This window comes from Amia ocellicauda, chromosome 8 (genome assembly GCF_036373705.1).
Source record: "Amia ocellicauda isolate fAmiCal2 chromosome 8, fAmiCal2.hap1, whole genome shotgun sequence".
Taxonomy (NCBI): Eukaryota; Metazoa; Chordata; class Actinopteri; order Amiiformes; family Amiidae; genus Amia; species Amia ocellicauda.
This window is the reverse complement of record NC_089857.1, coordinates 43,696,790-43,719,786: the sequence shown is the minus strand read 5'-3', so window position 1 is coordinate 43,719,786 and position 22,997 is coordinate 43,696,790. Positions and strand designations below refer to the sequence as shown.

Genomic DNA, 22,997 nt, shown 5'->3' with positions numbered 1-22,997 from the left:
TGACAAATATGTTTTTCTTTTATTGCAAGTATACATTATACACATGGACCTTCTGGCCTTTCATGACAAAGAAATAAGAAAGAAGGAAAAACAAACCATAACTTTGGGTTTAAAGGAGTGTGGGTGCATATAACACAGATCAATAACACTTCTATACACATTTGTAAAGGAACGATCATTCCCATTTTTGTATGCAGTCTTTTGGATTAAAATCACCAAGAGGGACTATATAATTAGTTTTAGTTAATTTTCATAATTATCTATATCCAGTGTGAATTCTATATTACAAAGACTGGATGAATATTGCTCAACCCGCACAGCATGGTTTTGGTCTGATACTGATCCGAGACAACATTGCAGCTCTGCAATTTATTTACAGGCGTCGTTTTATATGGCCCGAAAGTGCTTCTTTTTATTTTTCTTTATATTATGAATGAATATTCCAGATCTTTGATTTGACTCTTCATGTAATATTTAATATGCTGCAGAAATAATAAAAATACAAACTGTAATCACTGACAAACATGAGTTACAAAGGACTTTTACGGGGGGTTCATTCAAATAAAATATAAAAACGCCTTTTTTAACAGAATAAAAACCAAAGAAATACACACATTAAAATAAAAAAGGGCACACATTAACAGTGTAGTAAAAATATAACAATAAAACAAAACACTGAGCCTGGAATGTGTTACTCGTGACGTTGACACCTCGGGGTCCGTCTACGCTTTGGCCAGCTTGTGCAATTAAAGAATAAACCAAAATCCAACATCAAAACACTCTGACTGTAATACTTGCATGGCAGTGAGAGCGATGGCAAGAAAATCGTTAACACATTAAACCCACTCCCAAAAAAACAAAACAAGCTAATACAATTTTAGTATTATTCAGAATAAATAAAAGGTTTCAAATGTATAATACACGAATGCAGTGGGTCGGTTTAATGCACTTTACAGAGCAACAGTTTTCTTAGAGATTCCCTCCACTTGCACATCCATTTCACGGTATTTAGTTTTGAGAGGAGTCGGTTACATACATGAAGGAAGAGGGAAGCTGTTTTATGTTATTTTCCCCTTCATTTGTAACGAAGCAAAGCATTTTCAAAACAGCATAAAATATGGTTCAATATAAATTCAGCTCTATTAGGCGTATAATGTTGCATCCCATGGTGGAGTATTTGTTTATTTAATGAATAATTGACAAATAAAAAACATTATTTAAAAACCGTCTTGTTGAATAGGCATGTACTAAAATATAAATGTAAAAAAGCCCCGATGGTCGCGGTTATATACATGACTAAATGTACAAAATACTCGAACATGCTATCAAGAGCGAACATTAGGGGTAGTGTATGTTTCAGACTCGTTACAGGATTGAATATAGCGCCCTGTATTGCACGAGTGTCGCTCAGTTGGTTCCACAACAGATCAAGATAGGAAAACAATATATTAAAAAAACAACTTACAATTTCTTTTTTTTGTTTTAGGTTTCTAAGTTAGGTTCAAAGTTGCAATTTGTAACAAATCTTTATACAAAATTTACAACAGATGGTGTAAAAGGTTTGGAAATAAGTCAACATTGCAGAACATCGTGGAAATGAGGAGAAGCTTGGTTATGAGCCGTCGAAAGGAGGACGAATGAAGGATAAAAACGACATCTACGAGTCTTCAGACTTTAATGTCGCAGTGGTTATGGTCCCTGACAGTTTTAGTAGACCACTGCTTTTTACATGTCAATAAACTGTCCTGTCAATAGTCAACATGTTGAGCAGAAACTAAAATCAGTTTCCAGAATGAAAGTAAGAAAGTCACACGGCCCATAAATCCAATTTCAAAAGCCGCGGCGTGTTTCATGAACAGCGGACACGCATGAAGCTGCGGTATTTCGTTAGTGAGGGAAGCTGCTACATTAGTTAAATCATGTTGAAAATATGACATGATAACAGCAGGAACAAATCGACTTGTACACGTCTAGCAGAGGCCTGGATAACTAACATGGGGTAGTTGCTTTATTGGGGTAAATGCCATGTACTGAATGACAGTCCAATAAAAACTAAAGCCTGGCCACACACATATTTCAGGATTATATATAAATCGCAAAACAAATAAATCTGTTTGGCTTCCATCACTCTATGCATCAGGAAAAGTAACATTACATATTTGTAGGACAAGCAATGTCTGTAAAACCAGGTCAATGCAAATACAATTGAAGCAATGCAGCTGAATCTATAGATTTCCACACTACAGGTAAATGTTACTGTCTCGGCAGAGAGGGTGGAGAGACTGGAGCTCACACCCGTTGCCAGGAAAAGGTAAAGCAAAGATACAAAAGTATGACATTCGGGCCACTGGGATCCCAAAACACACAGTCATAGTTTAATGTTTAATTATATATTTTTTCTTTTGTGTGAAAGGAAGACTAAAAATTGCCGCTTAATAACGCTGTAAATATCTTTAACCCCCTCATTTATTTTCACTTATTTCGCCCACAGTTTGGTTTCATTTTCACTAATCTTTCATTCTAAGAAAGTATGATCAATGTTTTCATCAAGAACAATAACTTACAGCAGCCCAGCTTGAACCGACTGGAAAGCATAGAGACCAGAACGACCAGTAAAACATGGAAGTGTGTATATATATATATATATATATATATATATATATATATATATATATTAGACAAATTATGACATCAGATCTTGGCTCAATGATGTCATTACATCATGATTACATTTTTGTTAAACTGTATTCAATTAACGCTTCAAGTGAGATCAGTTACTCTTTTATGTTCTTTCTGATGCCAGTGACGAAATGAAACACAATAATGATGCCGTTGTCTCCTCTGTCACACACAGAGCAGGAGTGTACTAGTTTAAAAGTTTGCAACCTTTCTAAATATATCACAGAAGAGCCCAGGCTGCCACAGGTGCCGAGTGGGACACAGTATTGGACCTCACATGAACCACATTAACCGCTGGAGATTCATTCACACACGCACCCCCCACCACACAGCTTTTTATTTTGTTATGGAAGAGCCATAGCGCCATTTGGTCCTGAAAACTAAAACCACACAACGTAATCTTTTAAGACTCATGTTAACAGCAAGTGCCGTTACACACACGTGTAGAGAAATGCAACGCCTCGACCGCAGTGATGACGGTTATGACTGATGACCACTGATCAGCAGTTCCCAGATACGCTGCGATGTTTATACAGATTCATCGGTCGGCCCGTCCCGACCAGATCGCGGTCAGCACATCCCAGTGGAGGAGGCAGGGCGCTACACAATCGCGGCATGTCCTCTCCTCTGGGCAGGGAAAGCGGCGCTGTAGGGGCACGGTCCGTCTGACAGAGCGCACTACTTTCCAATCAATATTCATAGACTGTCCCGATAAATACTTTAAAAGAGAGAGGATTCCGGAGGAATATTGCGACTACCATGAGCTTCCCAGGACAGCTGCTGAAAGGCCATCGTACTGTAGCACTTCAGCGCCGAGGTTTTAACATCGCCGGCGTCTCCTGTCCTCTGGAGTGTATGGGACGCAGCCTGACAGGAAGAGGTCCCATGCAGGGCTACAGGAGTGTCTCTTGGCAAGAGAGAAAATCTGAGGAGGCTGGCGAGTTTGACAGCAAACCAGAGATCTGAAAAGAACATGGTGCCTTTCACCGTCGACGAGGGGTGAAGACGGCATCTACTTCAAACGCTGATCACAGAACATCTCAAATCACTAACTGAGGAAACGTCCCTGAAAGCAGTGGAATGCATCTCTGTGTCTGGCAGTGTCCTGCTTCCCCGCTGTGTGCTGATTAGCACTGCGCGGCAGATGCCTTCACAGGACCGAGGACCGCTTAACAGCAGGGTCACACCGAGGCTTTCTCTTTTTCATTTGTACTAACATTCACATGTGTTACTTGGATTTGGCCTGTAGAATAATCAAGTGCTGAATCTCACGCAAGGATAAAACATAGACAGTGATCTTGGCTGTGACTGAAGTCGTCCGTGTCAAACTCTTCAGCCAATGGAAATAATGGCATCACGATGTACAAAACAGAAATGAAATAAATTATTGCTCCTCTGAACTCAGGAATTGAACATAAGAACATAAAAACATAAGACAGTTTACAAACGAGACCCATCGTGCTCGTTTGGTGAAATTGTGGGATGTTTGGCTGTGCCTTCGGCTGTGGAAAAGTCTTTATCAATAATGGCTTGAAACAGCCAGAAAGGCACGGTGAAACTATAATCCGTCGAAAACTGAATATTTGACTCTTATGGTTAACTAAAATGAGCGTTGGCGCTGAGGCGGACAGCCAGCGACTTTCTGGGTGCCCAGACGAGAGAATTGCGACAAACATGAATTGCAGTCTCTGCTATTTTTTCTTCACCAGCACCAGTTCTTTCTGTATGTCGGCAAACTTGGGGCGGTTCTCCGGTTTGTACTCCCAGCATCTCTGCATTATTTTGTAGACTTCCTCTGGACACTTCTGGGGAGACGTCATCCTGTAACCTGATTGAGTTGAGAAAGGAGAGAGAAAAGGAAATGAGGAGCTGTCAACATGAAAACAGTCAAGATGGTTTCCACACACATTTTCCCTCAGAAATGAAGACGGCGTGCTCTTGATGTTATGCAAGGTGGCTCACACTCTGTCCCAGGCTTGGCTGAACCTGGCAGCCCTGACCAAACTCCCTCAACGGAGACGCATTCGGCTGATTGAAGCATCTCCGCCAGCTGAAACAACTGCACTATTCGATGCAGTGATCATTCTGCCATTATACTGCCTGGGACCACGAGCAATTCAGAAAGAAACCTGCAAGAAATGCTGTGCAATATATATATATATACACACACACACACATATACACATCTCTCTCTCTCTCTCTCTCTGGATGGATGTAGCAGATTTGGACACTTCAGGGACTTGAAAGTGAAGGTTCTTGTAGATCTAGATCAGATTCTGGGTTCATTGGTACCTTTTTCCACTTGCTCCCGAGCTTGCTGGTTGGTCATTCCAGGATAAGGGCAGACGCCTAAACTGAAGGTCTCCCACAGAAGAATGCCATAGCTCCACACGTCACTTTCTGAACTGTATCTTCCTGTGAGAAGCAACACAAAGGCACCATGATCAGTCGTTAATCTGCCTTCCACGACATTCAGGGCGTTGGGACGAGTGATCTACTCAATACTCAAATAAGGATTATAAGTTAATGTCTCTCGTGTAAGATATACAGCTTTTCAAGAGGCAAGCATCTGATAATGAACGCTGTATTTCTGATTTCTAAGAGGGTTGTGGAATGTGGACATGCACACTGGTTGCAGCTACCGAGCGCACAAAACGCTTTGTGCCGCACAAAGACGGAAATGAAGGCCATGTCCAGCCGTGACAGATTTTCCAGCCATGTGAGAAGCATCATCGCCAACAGGAGCCTCATTTACTGGCCTTTTCTCAGTGGAGTCGTTTTAAAAATTCAATCAAAAGCACCAAGGCTTATGTATGAACAGAATCGCCATGAAAACGTGCTTTCCTCCGTCTTTCTTATTCTAAAACACTCTCCTGGTAAAAACCATCATAAACTAAGCATCGATTTGAAAACCTCTTCCTCAGAAACGCATTCCTGCCCCCCCCCAAATTTCCACATCCATGGTGAACTGAGCCCAGCTGTGTGTATGAATAAACATGAGCGCCGCACATGATTTAGTCAATGCGCTTTGAATTGAAACGCACTTCAGATTCCCAAGTTAATCCGTTAATATTAGTTCTTTATTTTAATTAATTATGTTTATTTTCAATGTGTTTGAGAAGATGTCGAACTGCGGAGGCGTTTGCTCACCGTAATTGAGGGCTTCGGGCGCCGTCCATTTGATGGGGATCTGTTTGAGGCCGGAGGAGGAATAAATCCCATCATCCTCCTGCCTTGACATCCCAAAGTCACTGATCTTCAGCAAGTTATTTTCTCCCACCAGGCAGTTCCTCGCAGCCAGATCCCTGTGAGATAAAAGGAGACCGTCATGTTCCCGTCCTTATATTATATGTAAATACACACAGACACAGACACAGACACAGACAGACACATAAGGGCTCGGCAGGTCAGCGAGGCCAGAAAATCTGGAGCTGGGTACCGGCTCTGAGAAAACATGCAAGTGTCCATCTCTGTGCGCTTCTAAATCGTTGAACTGTCTGTCTGGAAAAGCCAGATGTGCACATCTGTGAAAGTGTTTCCTCACAACACGCCCCCTCCGTTTCTCGCCTCGCCAGCGCCGCAACGCGCACAATGAGCCGCGTGCGCTGTTTAAAACACGGCATAAATACACAACGCCTTCGCAGTGATCAATGTAGTAATAAACCGCGAAAGACAAGACGTTCAATACAGGGCAGGGAGAAGCAGCTGCGCTCAGCTCTGCGGAAGCTATAATTTTCCACCACTCCTGCCAGGCCACTGCATCCAAGGTGGGGATGAGTTTGGCCGGACTCCACCTTGGCCTGGCTGTGGTCAATTGAGGTGAAACATCCTTGGCCTATTCGCTCTCTCTTGCCAGCTTGAGAGTGCAAGCACTTCCATCGCTAACTGTGAGACGCCTGTCAACAAAGGGAGCCCAAGGTTAACGCGTCTTTGTGAAGCGAGTTCCTCGTTTCTCAGATCCTCATCACACATAAATAGATCACAGATCAGCCACTGAAGAGAGATGTCTATTTCTACAGGTTACTCTTCCCTCTCTTGCTAAAGCTGTCAATTTCTCATGAAGCGGGATGGCGTTGACATCCTAATGGGAACCCCCCTTTTGCATTCCTGGAAGACGAGAGAATGGATTTTACTCTTTTCCCCCGTGCTCAATGAACGAATTCAAGGTTATTATGTACATGCATATCATATATAAACTGTAGAAGAGAAATACGGTTATGTGGAATAGCATTCTTCTACTCAGTGATTCTCTTCCTTTAGGATTACATTCTGAAGACAATTGGATAAAACAGAATAAAAATAACAACAATATTTATCTTAGCATTCAGCATATGAAAAGTATATATATAGTACATGAAACATACCCCAAAAAAACTAGAACGCACCCAATTGAGGTAAACTGCACCTTTGACAAGCTCAGACTGGCGCTATATTTGTGCTAGTGAATCAGTAAGGCACACACTTGGCTTTGTGCTTCAGGTCACACAATCAAACTCTGTCTAGAGAAACCAATGGGGAATATCACCACTATCAAATTTTATTAGATCTGAGAAACGACACAAAACAACCTTTTTATTAGACAAACATGGAGGCAACATCTGGATGTTAGCAATGTATACGAGACCGTTAACCACGGATTAAACTCATTGGCAATTAATCCTCAGGAAAAAAAACTAAAATCATTTAAAAATCACCCTCTAGTTCACGCGATGTTTTCACAAACGGTGGAGACTTAAGCAGCATCTGGGCTTCGCTGCTCCATGTTTGTACTCGGGGTTCAAACTGTTATTGATGGCGATTATTTTAACGCAGAGGCAATCAGCCCACCGAGCAGATGGCCCAGAAAGCCCACTTATAACTGCAAAGTGTAAAGGATTTTTCTAATGCACCACCTAGGGTTATTATTATAACCCCGGAAGATTATTTCCTTTTTATCCACTAAATGCTACAGACCTATAATTGCTAACCCCCCGACTGTAAAATGTTTCCATATGTAATTGGAGCATTTATAGAAGTCCAGGTTTATAATGCACCAAAATCCATCTCATCTCATAAACGATCAGTTTCACATTTTGATTAATTTGTATTTCTATAATACGGCTTATTTCCTTCTTTCCTTTTCGTATGGCTGCGGTTCAGGGCTGTATTATTATAAGATCTGCCCAGCAGTCCGCGGATGTAATGAGCTTTGTGAGATTCTGTCCCTGGGCTTGTTTGGATGCAAAGCAATCTGGAGGAAGACGAGAGTGAAACCCTATCATCTGATTTACATAAAAACAAACACACGAATAAATAAGTCGTGTGAATTAGCCGAATAGCTGTGATTTGTTCATCCTGCCTTATTACTTGACAGTGGAATCGCTTAAAAACATTTGCCTCTCACACTACAGCCCTATGCAACTGCCTGCTCCAGACTCCTATAGATACCCTTTCACTAAATGCTAAAACTACTGATGATGTCATACTAAAAGGCACGGTATAAATCATCAGAACTTCAGACAGGTGACAAATTAAAGGAAAAACCAACACAAAGTGTCTCAGTGAGGTGTTGGGCACCACGAGCCCCAGAACAGCTTCAATGCTCTTAACACAGATTCTCCGAGTCTCTGGACTCTACTGGAGGGATGGACACCATTCTTCCAAAAGATATTCCCTCATTTGGGGTTTTGATGATGGTGGTGGAGAGCGCTGTCTGACACGTCGGCCCACAGTCTCCCATAGGTGTTCAATTGGGTTGAGATTTGGTGACTGTGAAGGCCATAGCATATGATTCACATCATTGTCATACTCATCACACCATTCAGTGCCCCTCGTGACCTGTGGATGGGGCATTGTCATCCTGGAAGAGACCACTCCCATCAGGAGAGAAATGTGTCACCATAGGATAAAGGTGATCACTAACTTTGTCATGATTTGCAGTGACCCTTCCCTTCCCCAAGTGGACCCAAACCATGCCAGGAAAATGCCCCCCACAGCATAACAGACCCTCCGGACCCCCTCACTGTAGGGGTCCAGCAGTCAGGCCTGTCCCGTTCTCTTGGTGTCCCACACATGCACTCGCCCACTTGTCCAGAACACGAGCCAGTTGAGCGTCTGTGTGACTGAAGCTCCTGCCATTGGTGCCCCAATAATGACCCCTCTTTCAAAGTCACTTAGATCCTTTCCTCTTGCCATCTTGATCAAAAATCGAGGTCAGCTTGACCTGCTCAGCATTTGTATACATGCCACAGAGCATGATGGGATGTTAATTGCTTAATTGTATCATGCAGTACACCTGTTTGGAGGCATCTGCATTCGTTATGTTCCTCCACTCAGTTACTCAGGTTTTTCCTTTAATCAGTCACCCGTCTGTATGTTTGTACAATCCAGGCGTTGTTAGAGTGACATAATAAAATCATCAAATAATCAGGCACAGTGGAGTCCTATTCTTATGTAGTATTTATCTTTTAGAAAAGGTTCAGACACCAAAGGTTCGATTAATATTTAATGTAAAAAAAAATAAAGAATGAAAAAGATTGAGCTGATCTCTCCGAGGCAGGGTGAATTACACCCAGAGCCCGACGGCCGAGTCCCGGGGATTAGGAGTATTACATGGCACTGGCTGTAACGGAGCCGAAAGCTACTCCAGTTTTTATTTCTTATTTACTTCTCCGTTCCCCAAGAAGAGAAACGCGGTGGGATTTCTGCTGACTGCGGCATCTCAGCGGGAATATTGGCCATGTTATCCTGCCACTCAGCCTGCGGGAGATAAGCAATGTGGGAGATTAGATTGGGAAAATGCATAAAAAAAAACTTCAGGGGCCCTTTTGGGGATTATATTTTCTTGCCCAAATTGTTTTACTAAGGTATGCTCACTCACATTACATCTCTGTGGAGAGAGGGATATCAATCTAGGTTCATCTTTCGTTTTGAAACGGACAGTCCTATAAGCACGGGAGCCCATTCTGCATGACGACAAACAGTACACAGGACACAGTAGGTTTCTTGTTCAGGTTTAAAACTAAGCTTTAAAAAACATTGATCACAGCATCCAATGTCAAAATGTCATTCATGGATTTGCCGTCCATGGGGTGTGTAAAAGCCGAACCCAAAGAGGGACACGAGCTGACACTTAAAACTCTTCTAGAAGTCTATCTGTGTTGTTCAAAATGGAGACTGCTTAATTAAAAGTTTGCTCAGAGAGAAAATAAAGTCTACAGCCATTGCCAAGAACGTGAACTGAAAAACCCTCTGTATTTTATACATAAAAATAATAAACAAACCCAACCCTCAAAGGAACTGGAAAAGCTCCCAGAAGCCATTTGTTTCAGGCTGTGATTGAAATCTGATGCAACAACGTGCGATGGAAAAAATTTCATTCACAACACAAGGATATCGACAGGATCCCAAGGTTAGACACTTCAGTGAAAATGAAACGCAGAGCTTTACACAGGAGATTGCTGGACCGTTGAACCCAAAGGTTGAACCACAACCACCCCGACCTTCACTGCATTTATGGGATGGATAAATGGTCATTACCCCAACATTTTCTGAGATTGTGCGGCTCAATTGAAGTTACTTTTATCTGTGATTATACGCTTAAATATCTGGTGGCAGTTGAGAGAGTTTACAGTCCTTTACAGTGACATTCCTGAGGGAGTGAATTTAAAACCGACAATCAATGCACATTTATTAAGCACAATGCAATATCCTTCACTCATTGTGATCCAGTCCACTGCCACATACAGTGAGGGAAAAAAGTATTTGATCCCCTGCTGATTTTGTACGTTTGCCCACTGACAAAGAAATGATCAGTCTATAATTTTAATGGTAGGTGTATTTTAACAGTGAGAGACAGAATAACAACAACAAAATCCAGAAAAACGCATTTCAAAAAAGTTATAAATTGATTTGCATGTTAATGAGGGAAATAAGTATTTGACCCCTTCGACTTAGTACTTGGTGGCAAAACCCTTGTTGGCAATCACAGAGGTCAGACGTTTCTTGTAGTTGGCCACCAGGTTTGCACACATCTCAGGAGGGATTTTGTCCCACTCCTCTTTGCAGATCCTCTCCAAGTCATTAAGGTTTCGAGGCTGACGTTTGGCAACTCGAACCTTCAGCTCCCTCCACAGATTTTCTATGGGATTAAGGTCTGGAGACTGGCTAGGCCACTCCAGGACCTTAATGTGCTTCTTCTTGAGCCACTCCTTTGTTGCCTTGGCTGTGTGTTTTGGGTCATTGTCATGCTGGAATACCCATCCACGACCCATTTTCAATGCCCTGGCTGAGGGAAGGAGGTTCTCACCCAAGATTTGACGGTACATGGCCCCGTCCATCGTCCCTTTGATGCGGTGCAGTTGTCCTGTCCCCTTAGCAGAAAAACACCCCCAAAGCATAATGTTTCCACCTCCGTGTTTGACGGTGGGGATGGTGTTCTGGGGGTCCGAGGGAGACTGACAGTTATTTTGTGTTTCTTCCATTTGCGAATAATCGCACCAACTGTTGTCACCTTCTCACCAAGCTGCTTGGCGATGGTCTTGTAGCCCATTCCAGCCTTGTGTAGGTCTACAATCTTGTCCCTGACATCCTTGGACAGCTCTTTGGTCCTGGCCATGGTGGAGAGTTTGGAATCTGATTGATTGATTGCTTCTGTGGACAGGTATCTTTTATACAGGTAACGAGCTGAGATTAGGAGAGTCCCTTTAAGAGAGTGCTCCTAATCTCAGCTCGTTACCTGTATAAAAGACACCTGGGAGCCAGAAATCTGATACCATTAAAATTATAGACTGATAATTTCTTTGTCAGTGGGCAAACGTACAAAATCAGCAGGGGATCAAATACTTTTTTCCCTCACTGTATTACTCCTTTTATTCCTATTATGCTGGAAGAAGGAGACGGATGTGTTCAAAATGAAAATTGTCGGTGATTCTTACAGAATATAATTGACTTCGCTGACACTTTCTTTCAGTTTTTAAATAGCCGCTATTGAAACAAAGCATGATGTCACCTTACAAATACTCAAATATTGACTGGGACAGTTAATATGGCAACGGAAGATGCGAGGAAATCTCACAGATCGGGACAGGGCGCTTTTTAAAAACCCAGGACTCCAGGAACAATAGACAACAAATGAACAGCAGCTGCCTTCAATTATAGATTCAAAGCGACACAGGACAGTGTCTTCCAATGTTTTATGCATGCCCTGCCTGTGCTCAGGGAGAGGGGAAAAAACAGCAAGACGAGAGCATCATGGGAGAAGGAAGTACTACAGTACATGTATCTATTGTCAGCTCATCAGCTTCCTGACACACAACCCATTCATGCCCGCCGCTCTGCTAATGCCTGAGTGACCGAGGAGCAGCAGTCAGACGTTTTGGATGAGAGAGAGACAGGTGAGTGTGCAGGGGAAAGAGGGAGAGAGAGAAGGAGAGAGTGAGAATGAAAATCTGTAATTTAATCTGCTAGCAAAGATGCACAAAATCAAAAACGCACTCCGCAAAGGTTGGCTGTAATTGCATCGGATATAATAAAGCAACGGAGAAGATTGCATTTCCACTCCCGCCCGGATATTATTCATTTCACAGATATATTTTAATGAATTGATAACATGGGTTTCCATTTCAGAAAATAGGTGCTACACCGAGAACAAAACAAAAACGACACCGGCACTGCAACTCTGTACGCTTCATACATACAACGCAGACGCAGTCCTAATGACCGTTGATTACAATTGTATGTAAGGGCATCCACAAGACGTAAATACTGCGAAGAGCCCAGCACATCCTCCCCGTTTTCAAAGTCAGCGCATTCGATTGACTGTAATTAAATAAACAGCACAAGCGCAGTCATAATGGAATCTGACATCATCGCACCGCACTCCTCCGCTCACCTACCAAGGCGGGGGTGCGATATTGCTTTCCCCACAAACACGTTGGTGCAGGGCATTCAAATAGGTTACAGATGTATGGAAATGCAACTGTTTCACAAATTCACTGGAGACCAGCATGCAACGCTGCGTTAGAGCCACATTCATCATGATTTAACCCGACTGAAAGCACCAGCCTGCTCTCGGATGCCGACGTACACAGAGAGTGAGAAGGTTTAAATCCCCAAAACAACTTTCACACAGTCGTAAAATACATAAATATGAGCAGAAATACATTACACTGAATTAGCTATAGCTGGCCACACTATGAGTAAGAGAAAAACATATTCCAGTGGCAATTACCCATATTAACCTCGGCATGTATAACTGCAGATAGTAAACTATACGGCTGCTCTTGGAGTACAATACCCTAATTTGGTATTCAGAATGGTTTAATCTTCGAGGCCTTGACATTTATAATGGGAAATACATCCCCTAAAACTTCAGCAGCCCATCCATCCCCACTGGCCTGACCTTTATTTAAAATATGATTGCATTCAGATGCACAGCTTATCATTCTGCCGACTCAGGACCTTCCCAGCCCGAGGAAGGCATCATTTCAGGGCTTTGAACCTTCTAGGAAGATACAGAAAGCAGCGTGAAGAAACGAGGACAATGCCTCCATTGAGAAGACAGGCCTGTCAATGGCTGGGCTTCATTAAAATGTATTTCCTGACATTAAAAGATTAAAAAACATTTTATAGATTAACACAAACACTATACTATATACGATAATTACAAGGCACCATTTGAAAGTAATTCCTTAATGGCCTTCGTTTTGATTATAATATTTATGATTACTATTATTTCTACACAACTATAATCAATCTCTCTCTCTCTCTTTCTCTCTCTAATTTTAGTTGTCTGAACCATCTCTCTTCTGTAAAGGCTTAAATACAAATATCTATCAAGATTGATAGGTAGAGAGTGAAGGTCCACACTAGTCCAGTGAGCCCCATTACAGCACCATTAGCTGTGTGGCGATGCTTTGAGGTGGGGGAGACGAATCATCCCTGAAAACAAACACCGCAGCTCGGACATCATGGAAAATCTAGGTGCCCTGGGTCGTGGTTAGCGGCGGTTATGGGTATCGAGTGTCCACCAGCACAGCTACGAAGCTTTTCGAACGAGAGTTTGTTTTTCCCCATCGTCCTTCAGAAGAACATCTGTTGATGAAACGGGTCTCCCTCGGTGTCACCGCTTGTTCCGTGATGAGGTGTTCGGAATAACAAAAGCGACAGAAGGACACAACAACAGAACAGAGCTGGCAGCAAACATTTGTTTTCCTCCTACACAACTTCCGGGCCTACACTCACACGTGCTTCTGTTTGCTTCCAGCTCCAGTGAAGACCGAGGCGCCCCTCTGATGGTTTAAAGTGTCTTGTCGTGTAATTGATCGGAATGCCCTACGATCCCGTCTCTTAAACGATGTTGAAACGTGTGAATGCTGTCTGCACTGCTGACAGAAATAAACAATTCAAGAAGACCTTGTATCGCATGAGAGGTTTAACTACTCAACAGCTACCGAAAGAAAACAGTTACGACCTGGATTCAGAATAACAACCGACAAACGGTTTCCCATTTGCGGAGACCCACGGCGTTTGTGAAACCTCTACTTATAGATGGTGCTCCAAAAGACTCCTTTTTAAATTGCTTTACAGTCCGCGACATGGTTAATTCATAACCCAAATAAGCCAAACTCCGCACGGAAAAGAGAAATGATGTATCGATTGTAAATGCTGTTTTTCTTTCCATTTCTTTCCCCTGGGCTCTCGTGCTCACGGAAGGTCTTACATCGCCAAGTCCCAGCCAATGTCCGCAGCACAGAAACTTAAGCTCCTTGTCCGGAGATGCAAGTACAACTTTGGCACATCTGTCGCTTGTCACAACACATTACCACATGCTCTGGACTCGCTAATGGATATGAGCTTTCAAACGGTGCTGGACTGAAAAGTCCCCTGTTGCAGACACATGTGGGAGATCGCCTTAATGGACATCTTGACCAGTGCAGTCGCAATGTTCAGTGAGAAGCTTATTTCCAGATCTGCAGGGACACACGCACCCGGGGACACAAATGGAAATTGGGCTTCAAGGCATTCAAGACAGAAAACAGGAGACACTTCTTCACACAGAGAGGCGTCACAATCTGAACAAACTCCCCAGCGATGTGGCTGAAGAGACAATTTGGGAACATTCAAAAACAGACTGGATAGGATCCTTGATCACTTAGTTATTAATGGACACCAAACGAGCACGATGGGGCGATTGTTATGTTCTTATGCCTGCCTGCCACTATTTTACCCCTTGTGACTTCCTAGCCAGTGGCACAACTCGCACGCCCTGGAGTAGGAGAGTAGGTGTAGTGGACTGAAATGTGCAGCCGCAACGCAGCTAAGGACATGCATGCTTTAATTGCTTCTTTATGTAACAGTGTCCCCCTGTGAGGAAACAAGTCACGAAAAACTTAAACATCCATCTTGACAGTAACTTTGCTTATTCCAGAGGGCTGACCAGTATCCCCTGCAAAGATCCTGTGCTTAGCTTTCATAGATCAGACACAACTCCAGGGGACCTGGCTCCTTGATTGCAGTTGCAGAATATCTACCAGAGGAGCATCATTGCTTTTAAATGGGGCCAAATGACTCCAGTAAGTACATGATATTGGCACTGATGGCGGCGCTGAAGGGGAGTGATGGTGGGACTCAGAGTAATGGGCTGTCAAGAACCTGGAATTGTGCTGCGCCTCCGAACAGAGGATCAGCAGGGAGGACAACGCTGCGATGCCCTTGATCAGTGTTATCATGTCTCCTGCTTTTACAGGTAGCTCTGAGTAGCCTCAGGCTGATGCAATGATTGCGAGGGATCTGTACAGACTTTTACACAAATCCAGGGCTTTCCCCAGGACGTTTAACTGGTGCGTCATCATCAGTACATCAGATCAGAGAAACTCTCGTGGCAAAACATCGCAGCCGTGAAGAGAAAACTCAGGTGTTTTTTGATCACCACATTTTTCCACCCACTCAAGCTGGGCCAGGATAAAGGGATGCGTCTCGCCACACAGCCATAATCACCGAACCTCTGCTGTGCGCACGTTTACACCACTTGGTAGGTATGTCACGTAATTCCATCCAATGTCTTCTACAGACAAGCGAGAGATTTGGTTGAAATTACTCCGCTACAGTATAAGGATGGAAAAAACGAAAAAGGGAATCCATTCGCCGACTACAGCCAACAACAGAGTCGTCCCTGAACAGTTTCCCAGTCACTATCTGACTGGCACCATCAGCAGGAAAGCAGGTCCCAGTATCACAACTCGTTCTGCAAGTGGGTCAAGAAAGACTGAGTGGAAAATACCGTAATAAGGAAGACAGGGAAGAGGTCATTAGGGATACTGGTGATTGAGATTACAGAGGCAGGCATCACAGAACCAGACCATCCCACCCCCGCACAGCAGACCCCCAACACCGCTGGGCTCGGCGAGGCGTGTGTATTTAACACCCTGCTCACAACTGCACTGGGGAACAAGAGAAGCCGGCGGCAACAGTATTCAGCTACATCATTGTTTACAATTCAGATACAGATACTTAACATACTTAAGCAAATCCAACACTACAGCAGTATTTAAAAGTCTTAAGTACCGCAAATACAAGAAGCCTCCGGGCCATTTGATAGATCCGTGTATTCTTGTTTTCACATGGCGTGGCATCTGAGGACAAAATCAGGAATACATAAAGTAGGAATCCGAGGCATGACAACGTGGCCGTAAGAGATTAAAGGATTACTTCTGCAGGAATAGGTGCTTTTCATTTTATCTGCTGGATTTTGTTCCAGAATATCTGATATGAATTAGTGTTTTCACCTGAATCAGTCTTTACCAACGTAGATAACCGCTGTCATCAGGGAATAATCTTGGTGATAATAGATAATCCAAATGGAACAATCAATTTTGAAGGACAGTTTGAATTATTAACAATTTAAACAATTTAAAGACATTTGCTTGTTCAAGATATTAAACGGCACCTGGCACAAGACACTGTCAGAGGGGTAGAAATAGATATGTGTGTAAAATCAATGGGAGGGATTGTAGTATCTGTAGAAGTCTGCGGTTTCTTTAGATCACAGGAATCTCTGTTCCGTCTTTTCGCATTTCGCCCCGAAGCCCCTCTCCCACAAAGTGCTCTTTCTGAAGCACAACTGAGGGAGATTGTTTTCCGAATCAGTTAGGAAAACCACATCCAGAAAGTGGACTTACCAGTCAAATTAAAAACAGTGCCTCTCAGTAAAACCTGTGTTTCACTTTCGGCAGCTCAGTCATGTGTCACAGTCACAGTGCCATGTGAGATTGTGCCAGTGATAGAAACAAACCTATTCAGAGCTCTGACAATCACTTTAACATTACTGAAGATATTGAAATCATGAGATCTTAGAGTCAACAAAACGACATACAATCTCACCTTCTAAGACACATAGTTTGTTAGTGATGACAGTAAAAGTTTCACGAGACCTGCGGCAGATAAACTGCTCTCACCGAGACACAATCGCTGCTCGCCTTGAATCCATTATCCAAATTAAATCCATAATAAACACCACTGATGATGAATTCACAGGAAAATCAGAAGAATTGTGCAGGACTACTATAGAGGACTTATTTCTGACTACGCATGTTTCTCAACCAATCTGGGCCCCTTCTGAGCTCCCTCGGCTGAACATAATCTGGATCGATCAGTGCTACGGTTATCAGAAGGAGGCCAAACAATGAACTCCCAGGTATCTCGGAGAACGTGCTGCCGGAGCTTCGGTACGGACAAAACCAGGAGCAGATAACCGCACGGAGCTGCAAGACACAACCCTCCACAGTGCGATCTGACTGCTGTGACAGCTCGTGTATATATTGGCACCTTGGAGCTGAGCTCACAGAGAAGGCCGTTGTTGGCTTTTTTCCCCCCATGAAGCAAGATGTTGCATCCAACAGTAACACCGATATACTATGTCTTGAGAATAGCTCAAGTACAAGTACTAAATAAATAAAATGACCAGCACTCAACCGTCGTATTAAACACTCAGCTCTTTAAAAATGAAAGAGCAAAGAGACGACAATACCAGAGGCTGAGGAACGTTTTGTTGTGGCAACATGCTTATTTAACTAAAGTTTACTAAATAACCCGAGTGAAGAAGCAGCTCAAGGAAGTTAGATTTATTAAGATATTGCAGTAAAAACATAATCTGCATAGTTAGTATACTTAGAGTATAGAATTAAATCATGGAGTAAATAATGATTAAATACATCAATCAGTCTTTATTGCAAAAAGAAATTGGAAAACGTTTTTTGAATGTTGACAATAGGTCAGGGTTTAAAAACACCCAAACACAAATATTTGTACATACACAAAAAATGTCACATTCTCAACAACTTCTTATAGGACGGTTGTTGTTTTTTTCCTCCTGAAAGCTACAGCTTCTGAAATCAAGCGGGATCTCTCGATGAAAATGAGAAGTTTGGACGGCCAGGTTGCCAGAAGTCCAGCTCTGAGGAAAGGGTTCGAGATGGCCGGAGGACGGCATTGTTTCTCTGTGCCGTATGTTCCCTGCATTAGGCCACCACGGAGCCCTAAGTCATCACGGTGATGCGACATGACATGAAGCCATAAAGAATACAACACTGCGGCAATGGAGTTTAAAAAATAACACGTGACTCTTATGGAAATCATTGATCATCTATGCTGTATTTTGCCCCTTAAGGAACACGAGAAAGGAAATATTAAATCGTGGATGGAGAAGATGCTTAGAGATTCTACTTCTGTCCGATTGTCCGGAAAAAAACCTGACCGTATCACTGCACACGCTGACATCAATGCTGTCCGACCCACAGCCCATTTGCAGACACTGCACTGGGAATGGACACTCAAACACTGATCTGTACAAACCCAGCCGTCTTTTTACACATCAGACAGGAACTACTCATGCTTTGCAAACCGTCTCGAGGAAAACCGGTTCCAAGTGTCACAGTGCACCACTCTCTCCAATGTAATTTAAAGGCATTTAAATACATTACTTTTATTTGCACACTATAAATATTTCATAGAAACCACAAAACAGAGAACTATATTGCTTACAGATGGGTTACATTAAGTAATTGCGTTTGAAAATATGATAGTCAGAGATATAAATTATGCACACAAACGAGACAGGTGTATCAGTCGGACACGGATGCTTTTGACATGAATGCATGATTGTATTTCATAGTCTACTGTAGAGCGTAGTTAAAAAAGAGACAAACCTGATTGAGTTTCTGCTTCAGCAGGTGGCTTCATTATTATTATTATTATAACATGCTGTGCACTCAAGTTATGGGTCAAGCTCAAAAGGCTACGCAATGGAAAGACACTTAAATATTAATACTTCCATGTCAGTTTTCATGTGTGTGTTTTTATATCCTGTGTTTCTTTAGCAAAGTACTGCATGCTACATTGGAGAACTAATAAACGTGCCAGCCCATGTCTGACGCAGAATGGGGAGATTCACGTCAGAGATGAATGTTTAGTTTTTGTCTTTGTCTGATCCCAGAGAACACCCTCTCACGTGACTGCAACTTTACACAATTTTTTCCTCGGCAATAAAATGTTGCTGAGAAACCACCATAAAAACCCAAAAGCCCCACTAAACTCTTCCACCCGTCGTGTTTCGTGACATGCTGTGCCACCCCTCGGTTCTCCCTCCCACATGCGTGTGCGATGTGTGTGCAGCCCCTTACCTGTGGATGCAATTCTTTAACTCGAGGTACGCCATTCCTGCAGCAGCATCTAAAGCGAACTTCACCAGCTGTTTGGTTTTCAGGTCGTCTTTTTTCTTCCTCAGAAAGGACAGGAAGTCTCCGCCTGAAGGGAAAGGTGAGCGAGTGGGGTCAGGTTGTCGAGTCGTGGATTTGTAATCGCTCATCAGAGAGTGAAAACACACACAAGAATAAATCGATGCTTAAGCGATCGTATTTGACATGCACTGCAGCTGGGGGACACAGGTCTCTTTAGTTTAATATGTAATTCCAGTGCGAGTCATAATGACACAGAACGCCAATGTTTTAAATTCGGTAAAACTGGAAATACATTTGGAACAGCCGTTATGATATACGTTATGCAAAACGTTATGATATACAAGTGCAATTACGCCTTAAAGGGTAAAACAGGTTTGAATGTGGGACAGGAAGATTCAATATCAGAGCTATTATCTTTCCCCCTCTAGTTCGTCCAATTTTAATAATAGCACGCCACACACACACACACAAAAAGACACAATAACCAACAAGCAGACTGCACACATTGGTGACGCACTGCGAAGCCGATAGGAAAACTCTAAGTGCTCCGTGTCTCTAAACACACACCGGGGACAGGCAGCGGCGGCCTTCGAGCCTCCAGGGTAGAAACTCATTATGTTGACAAGGTGTGCTAATTCGATTAGTAAGATACGCTTTCTGTAACATGTTTCTGCCTAATAGGTTGTGCAGCTGATAATTTCCATCCTTAATGAGACCTCCCATGATCCGCCCACCCCTTTGTCGGCTGAGGAAGAGCCGGGGAAGCGCCGGCATTGAAAGCCTTTCAAACCGCCGCTTCCTGCCGGGTCTATTCACCCAGGTAGCACGAGTGTCGCTGGAGGAACGGGGCTAATGGAGTGTGAATAAATGACTGATCTCTCCGAGTAAACAGCTCCTCGACACGAGCAACATCTATAACTGTTTTGCTTGGGAGGAGGAGGAGGAGGAGGAGGGAAACGAGGAGAAAGAAAAGGAGAGTAATTATTTATTTATCACTCTAATTAATTCAGTATGTCTCAGCACAGCAGGCAAGATTTCCTTGGAAAAAAATTAGGCTCTCCCACAGGGCTGGAGTCTTTACTGCGGGTTTCTGTGTGATGTGACACACTCGGGTAACTACTAAGAGTGAAGAGAGAGACACACACACATACACACACACACCTTACTGAGAAACATACAGACGGAGACACACAACACAGACACATACATACAGAGGGACAGAGAGAGAAACCAAGGAAAGACACAGACAGAGAGACACAGAAACAAACACACACATAGACTAATTTACTTTCCCATCAGGTTTCAATTAAACAATATTGTTTTACTTTTTGATGCTCTAGATCATAACTCCAAAGCTTAATGTATGTATTTGTGTTTAGGCTCACATTAAAATCACATTAATTGGGTTAAATCTGAATAAACATACAACATGTGCAGCATTTGACATAAACTTTGGATATTAAGTTTCTCTGCATGTTTATTTTTTCCTCTCCAAAAGAACACTTATTAACACAATTTATTTTTGGTAATAAAATCAATGTAGCATCTAAATAACAAATTAAAATGGTAACAATAACAATACATTCAGACATTCAGGTCTGCAGACATAAAGAAAGACGATCCTCCGTCACCTGCACAGTCAATAACAGACAAGACAATTACTTACCTGACACAAGCTCCATTACGATGTAAATAGGCTGCCGTTGTGTGCAGACGCCTATTAATTTCACGATATTCGGGTGATCGTATTGCTTTAGTATCCTGTTAAGATGCAAGAGGCAAAAGACAATTATTTTACGAGGAACCAAGCATTGCTGAATTACCATTAAGTTGAGCCGATGTGTAGCTTGTAACAGTTGTCCCGTGGATAAACTATTTATCTGATATTGAGGGCAGGGCACAGAAACCCATTCTGCGGTATCACACAAAATCTGTTACTGCCGCCCGTAAACGCACAAGATTTACAACCGCTCTCCCCAGAAATCAGATTCGGGAAACCAAGGTTTCGGGACAAACCCTCCGAGCAGCTGACATCAGACATAGTGGGCCTTGTTTTATCTTTAGTGCTTTTGTGGATTCATTTTTATTTTTAAAAGTTCAAGAATGTTTCTCTCAACATCACCCTGGATGCATCGCCTTAACTTTGCCAAAATTGCCGTATGTTCTGGATAACCCGATCGTTGTCTCTGTAGTAGAAAAATAACCATCTGAGATCCGGTGGTTTCATAACATCGACTTTATGGAGCGGATTGATAAACTCTTCTTAGGAGATGCTTAAACTTTTATTGGCGAGTCTGGTTTATACGGATTACTAATGAAGGTAATTCTAAAGCATTAACTAACGGATAAAAATAAATGGGGTGCTACCAAACCAGTTGTAATTTGTTTCTGGCACTTTATTGTTAGTCTCAAAGCAAATACTAGCTTGCAATCAATGTTTGTTTGCAGGTTTCCCTTGTTTTTAAACTTTAAAACCGTAATCACATCAGCAAATGGAGGATAAAAAAACCAAACGTATTAGTAGGAGACATTTATTAACACAGTGAGAGGCCACCAAACAGAGAGCATTTAGTATTCAGCGCTTTAAAATGATTCTTCCTGAAGCATCTCTCCTTTCAGAGTACGTACCGATGGACAGGGGAAATGTTCAGTAACTGATTTCAAACTCTGTGTGCAAAAGAAAAACACTCACCTCGCTTCTGATAAGAACTTTATTTTCAACTCCTGTGGCAGGTCCTCTTTACACGTCTTCACCGCGACTGGAGTTTTGTCTCTCAATGTGCCTTTGAACACTTCACCGAAATTTCCCTACAAGCAAACACACAAGAACCCTTAAATATTGCCTCCCAGTTTTTCAAATGCCGACTGACTGAGGTGTAATTGCCAGGCAGCACTGTAGTACGAATCAGTCTTTGTGAAATAATACCCTAATACTGCCAAATGCTTTTCCGTAATGATAAAATGCTTTGTAGTATGAAATAAGTAAAAGTATGTCGTGGAATAAAATACATCAGGATAGGCCTCGATGCTTTGGCCCGTCATCTGACCTGGATCCATCAGCGCTCGAGGCAGTTGCAAGGTACTTACTTTGCCCAGAAGTTCGGCAAGGATCACATCTTCGTGATTGAGAATCCACTTCTTGTCCTGAAAAGGCAAAGAATAAATCACCGTCCATCACAAATTCAGAACAACTAAAGCGAAACAAACGACACGTGCGGCCCATCACAATTAGGGGTACATCTGTAAATCTTATCTACAATCCCCCTCAGAAAGTAAACCAATGCCGCGCCAATGGCTTATGCAAGTTTATTATCCCTTTCAAATATGAAACTGGCATTTTGCCTCGGCCATTCCCATGAAAGTAGTTCTTCTTCACACAGAGAGGCGTCACAATCTGAACAAACTCCCCAGCGATGTGGCTGAAGAGACAATTTAGGAACATTCAAAAACAGACTGGATAGGATCCTTGATCACTGAGATATTAATGGACACCAAACGAGCACGATGGGGCAAATGGCCTCCTCTCCATTGGACACTTACTTATGTTCTTAACACTCAACTCTGTCAAGCCAAATGAGTCATTTACCTTCTCAACCATTTCTA

At 42.7% G+C, this 22,997-nt stretch overlaps 1 protein-coding gene across 1 annotated transcript in view; it reads right to left on the bottom strand.

The window, feature by feature from the left end:
- The window catches only part of fer (fer (fps/fes related) tyrosine kinase), a 57,608-nt gene continuing 34,611 nt past the window's right edge, over nt 1–22,997 (bottom strand). Inside the window, exons 13-19 of the mRNA XM_066711578.1 lie at nt 22,482–22,538; nt 22,087–22,202; nt 21,061–21,155; nt 19,338–19,461; nt 5,830–5,984; nt 4,972–5,094; nt 1–4,507 (exon numbers count right to left, since the gene is read on the bottom strand). Of these exons, the coding sequence (XP_066567675.1) occupies nt 4,371–4,507; nt 4,972–5,094; nt 5,830–5,984; nt 19,338–19,461; nt 21,061–21,155; nt 22,087–22,202; nt 22,482–22,538 (807 nt within the window). The 3' untranslated portion in view covers nt 1–4,370. The remainder of the gene's footprint in view (nt 4,508–4,971; nt 5,095–5,829; nt 5,985–19,337; nt 19,462–21,060; nt 21,156–22,086; nt 22,203–22,481; nt 22,539–22,997) is intronic.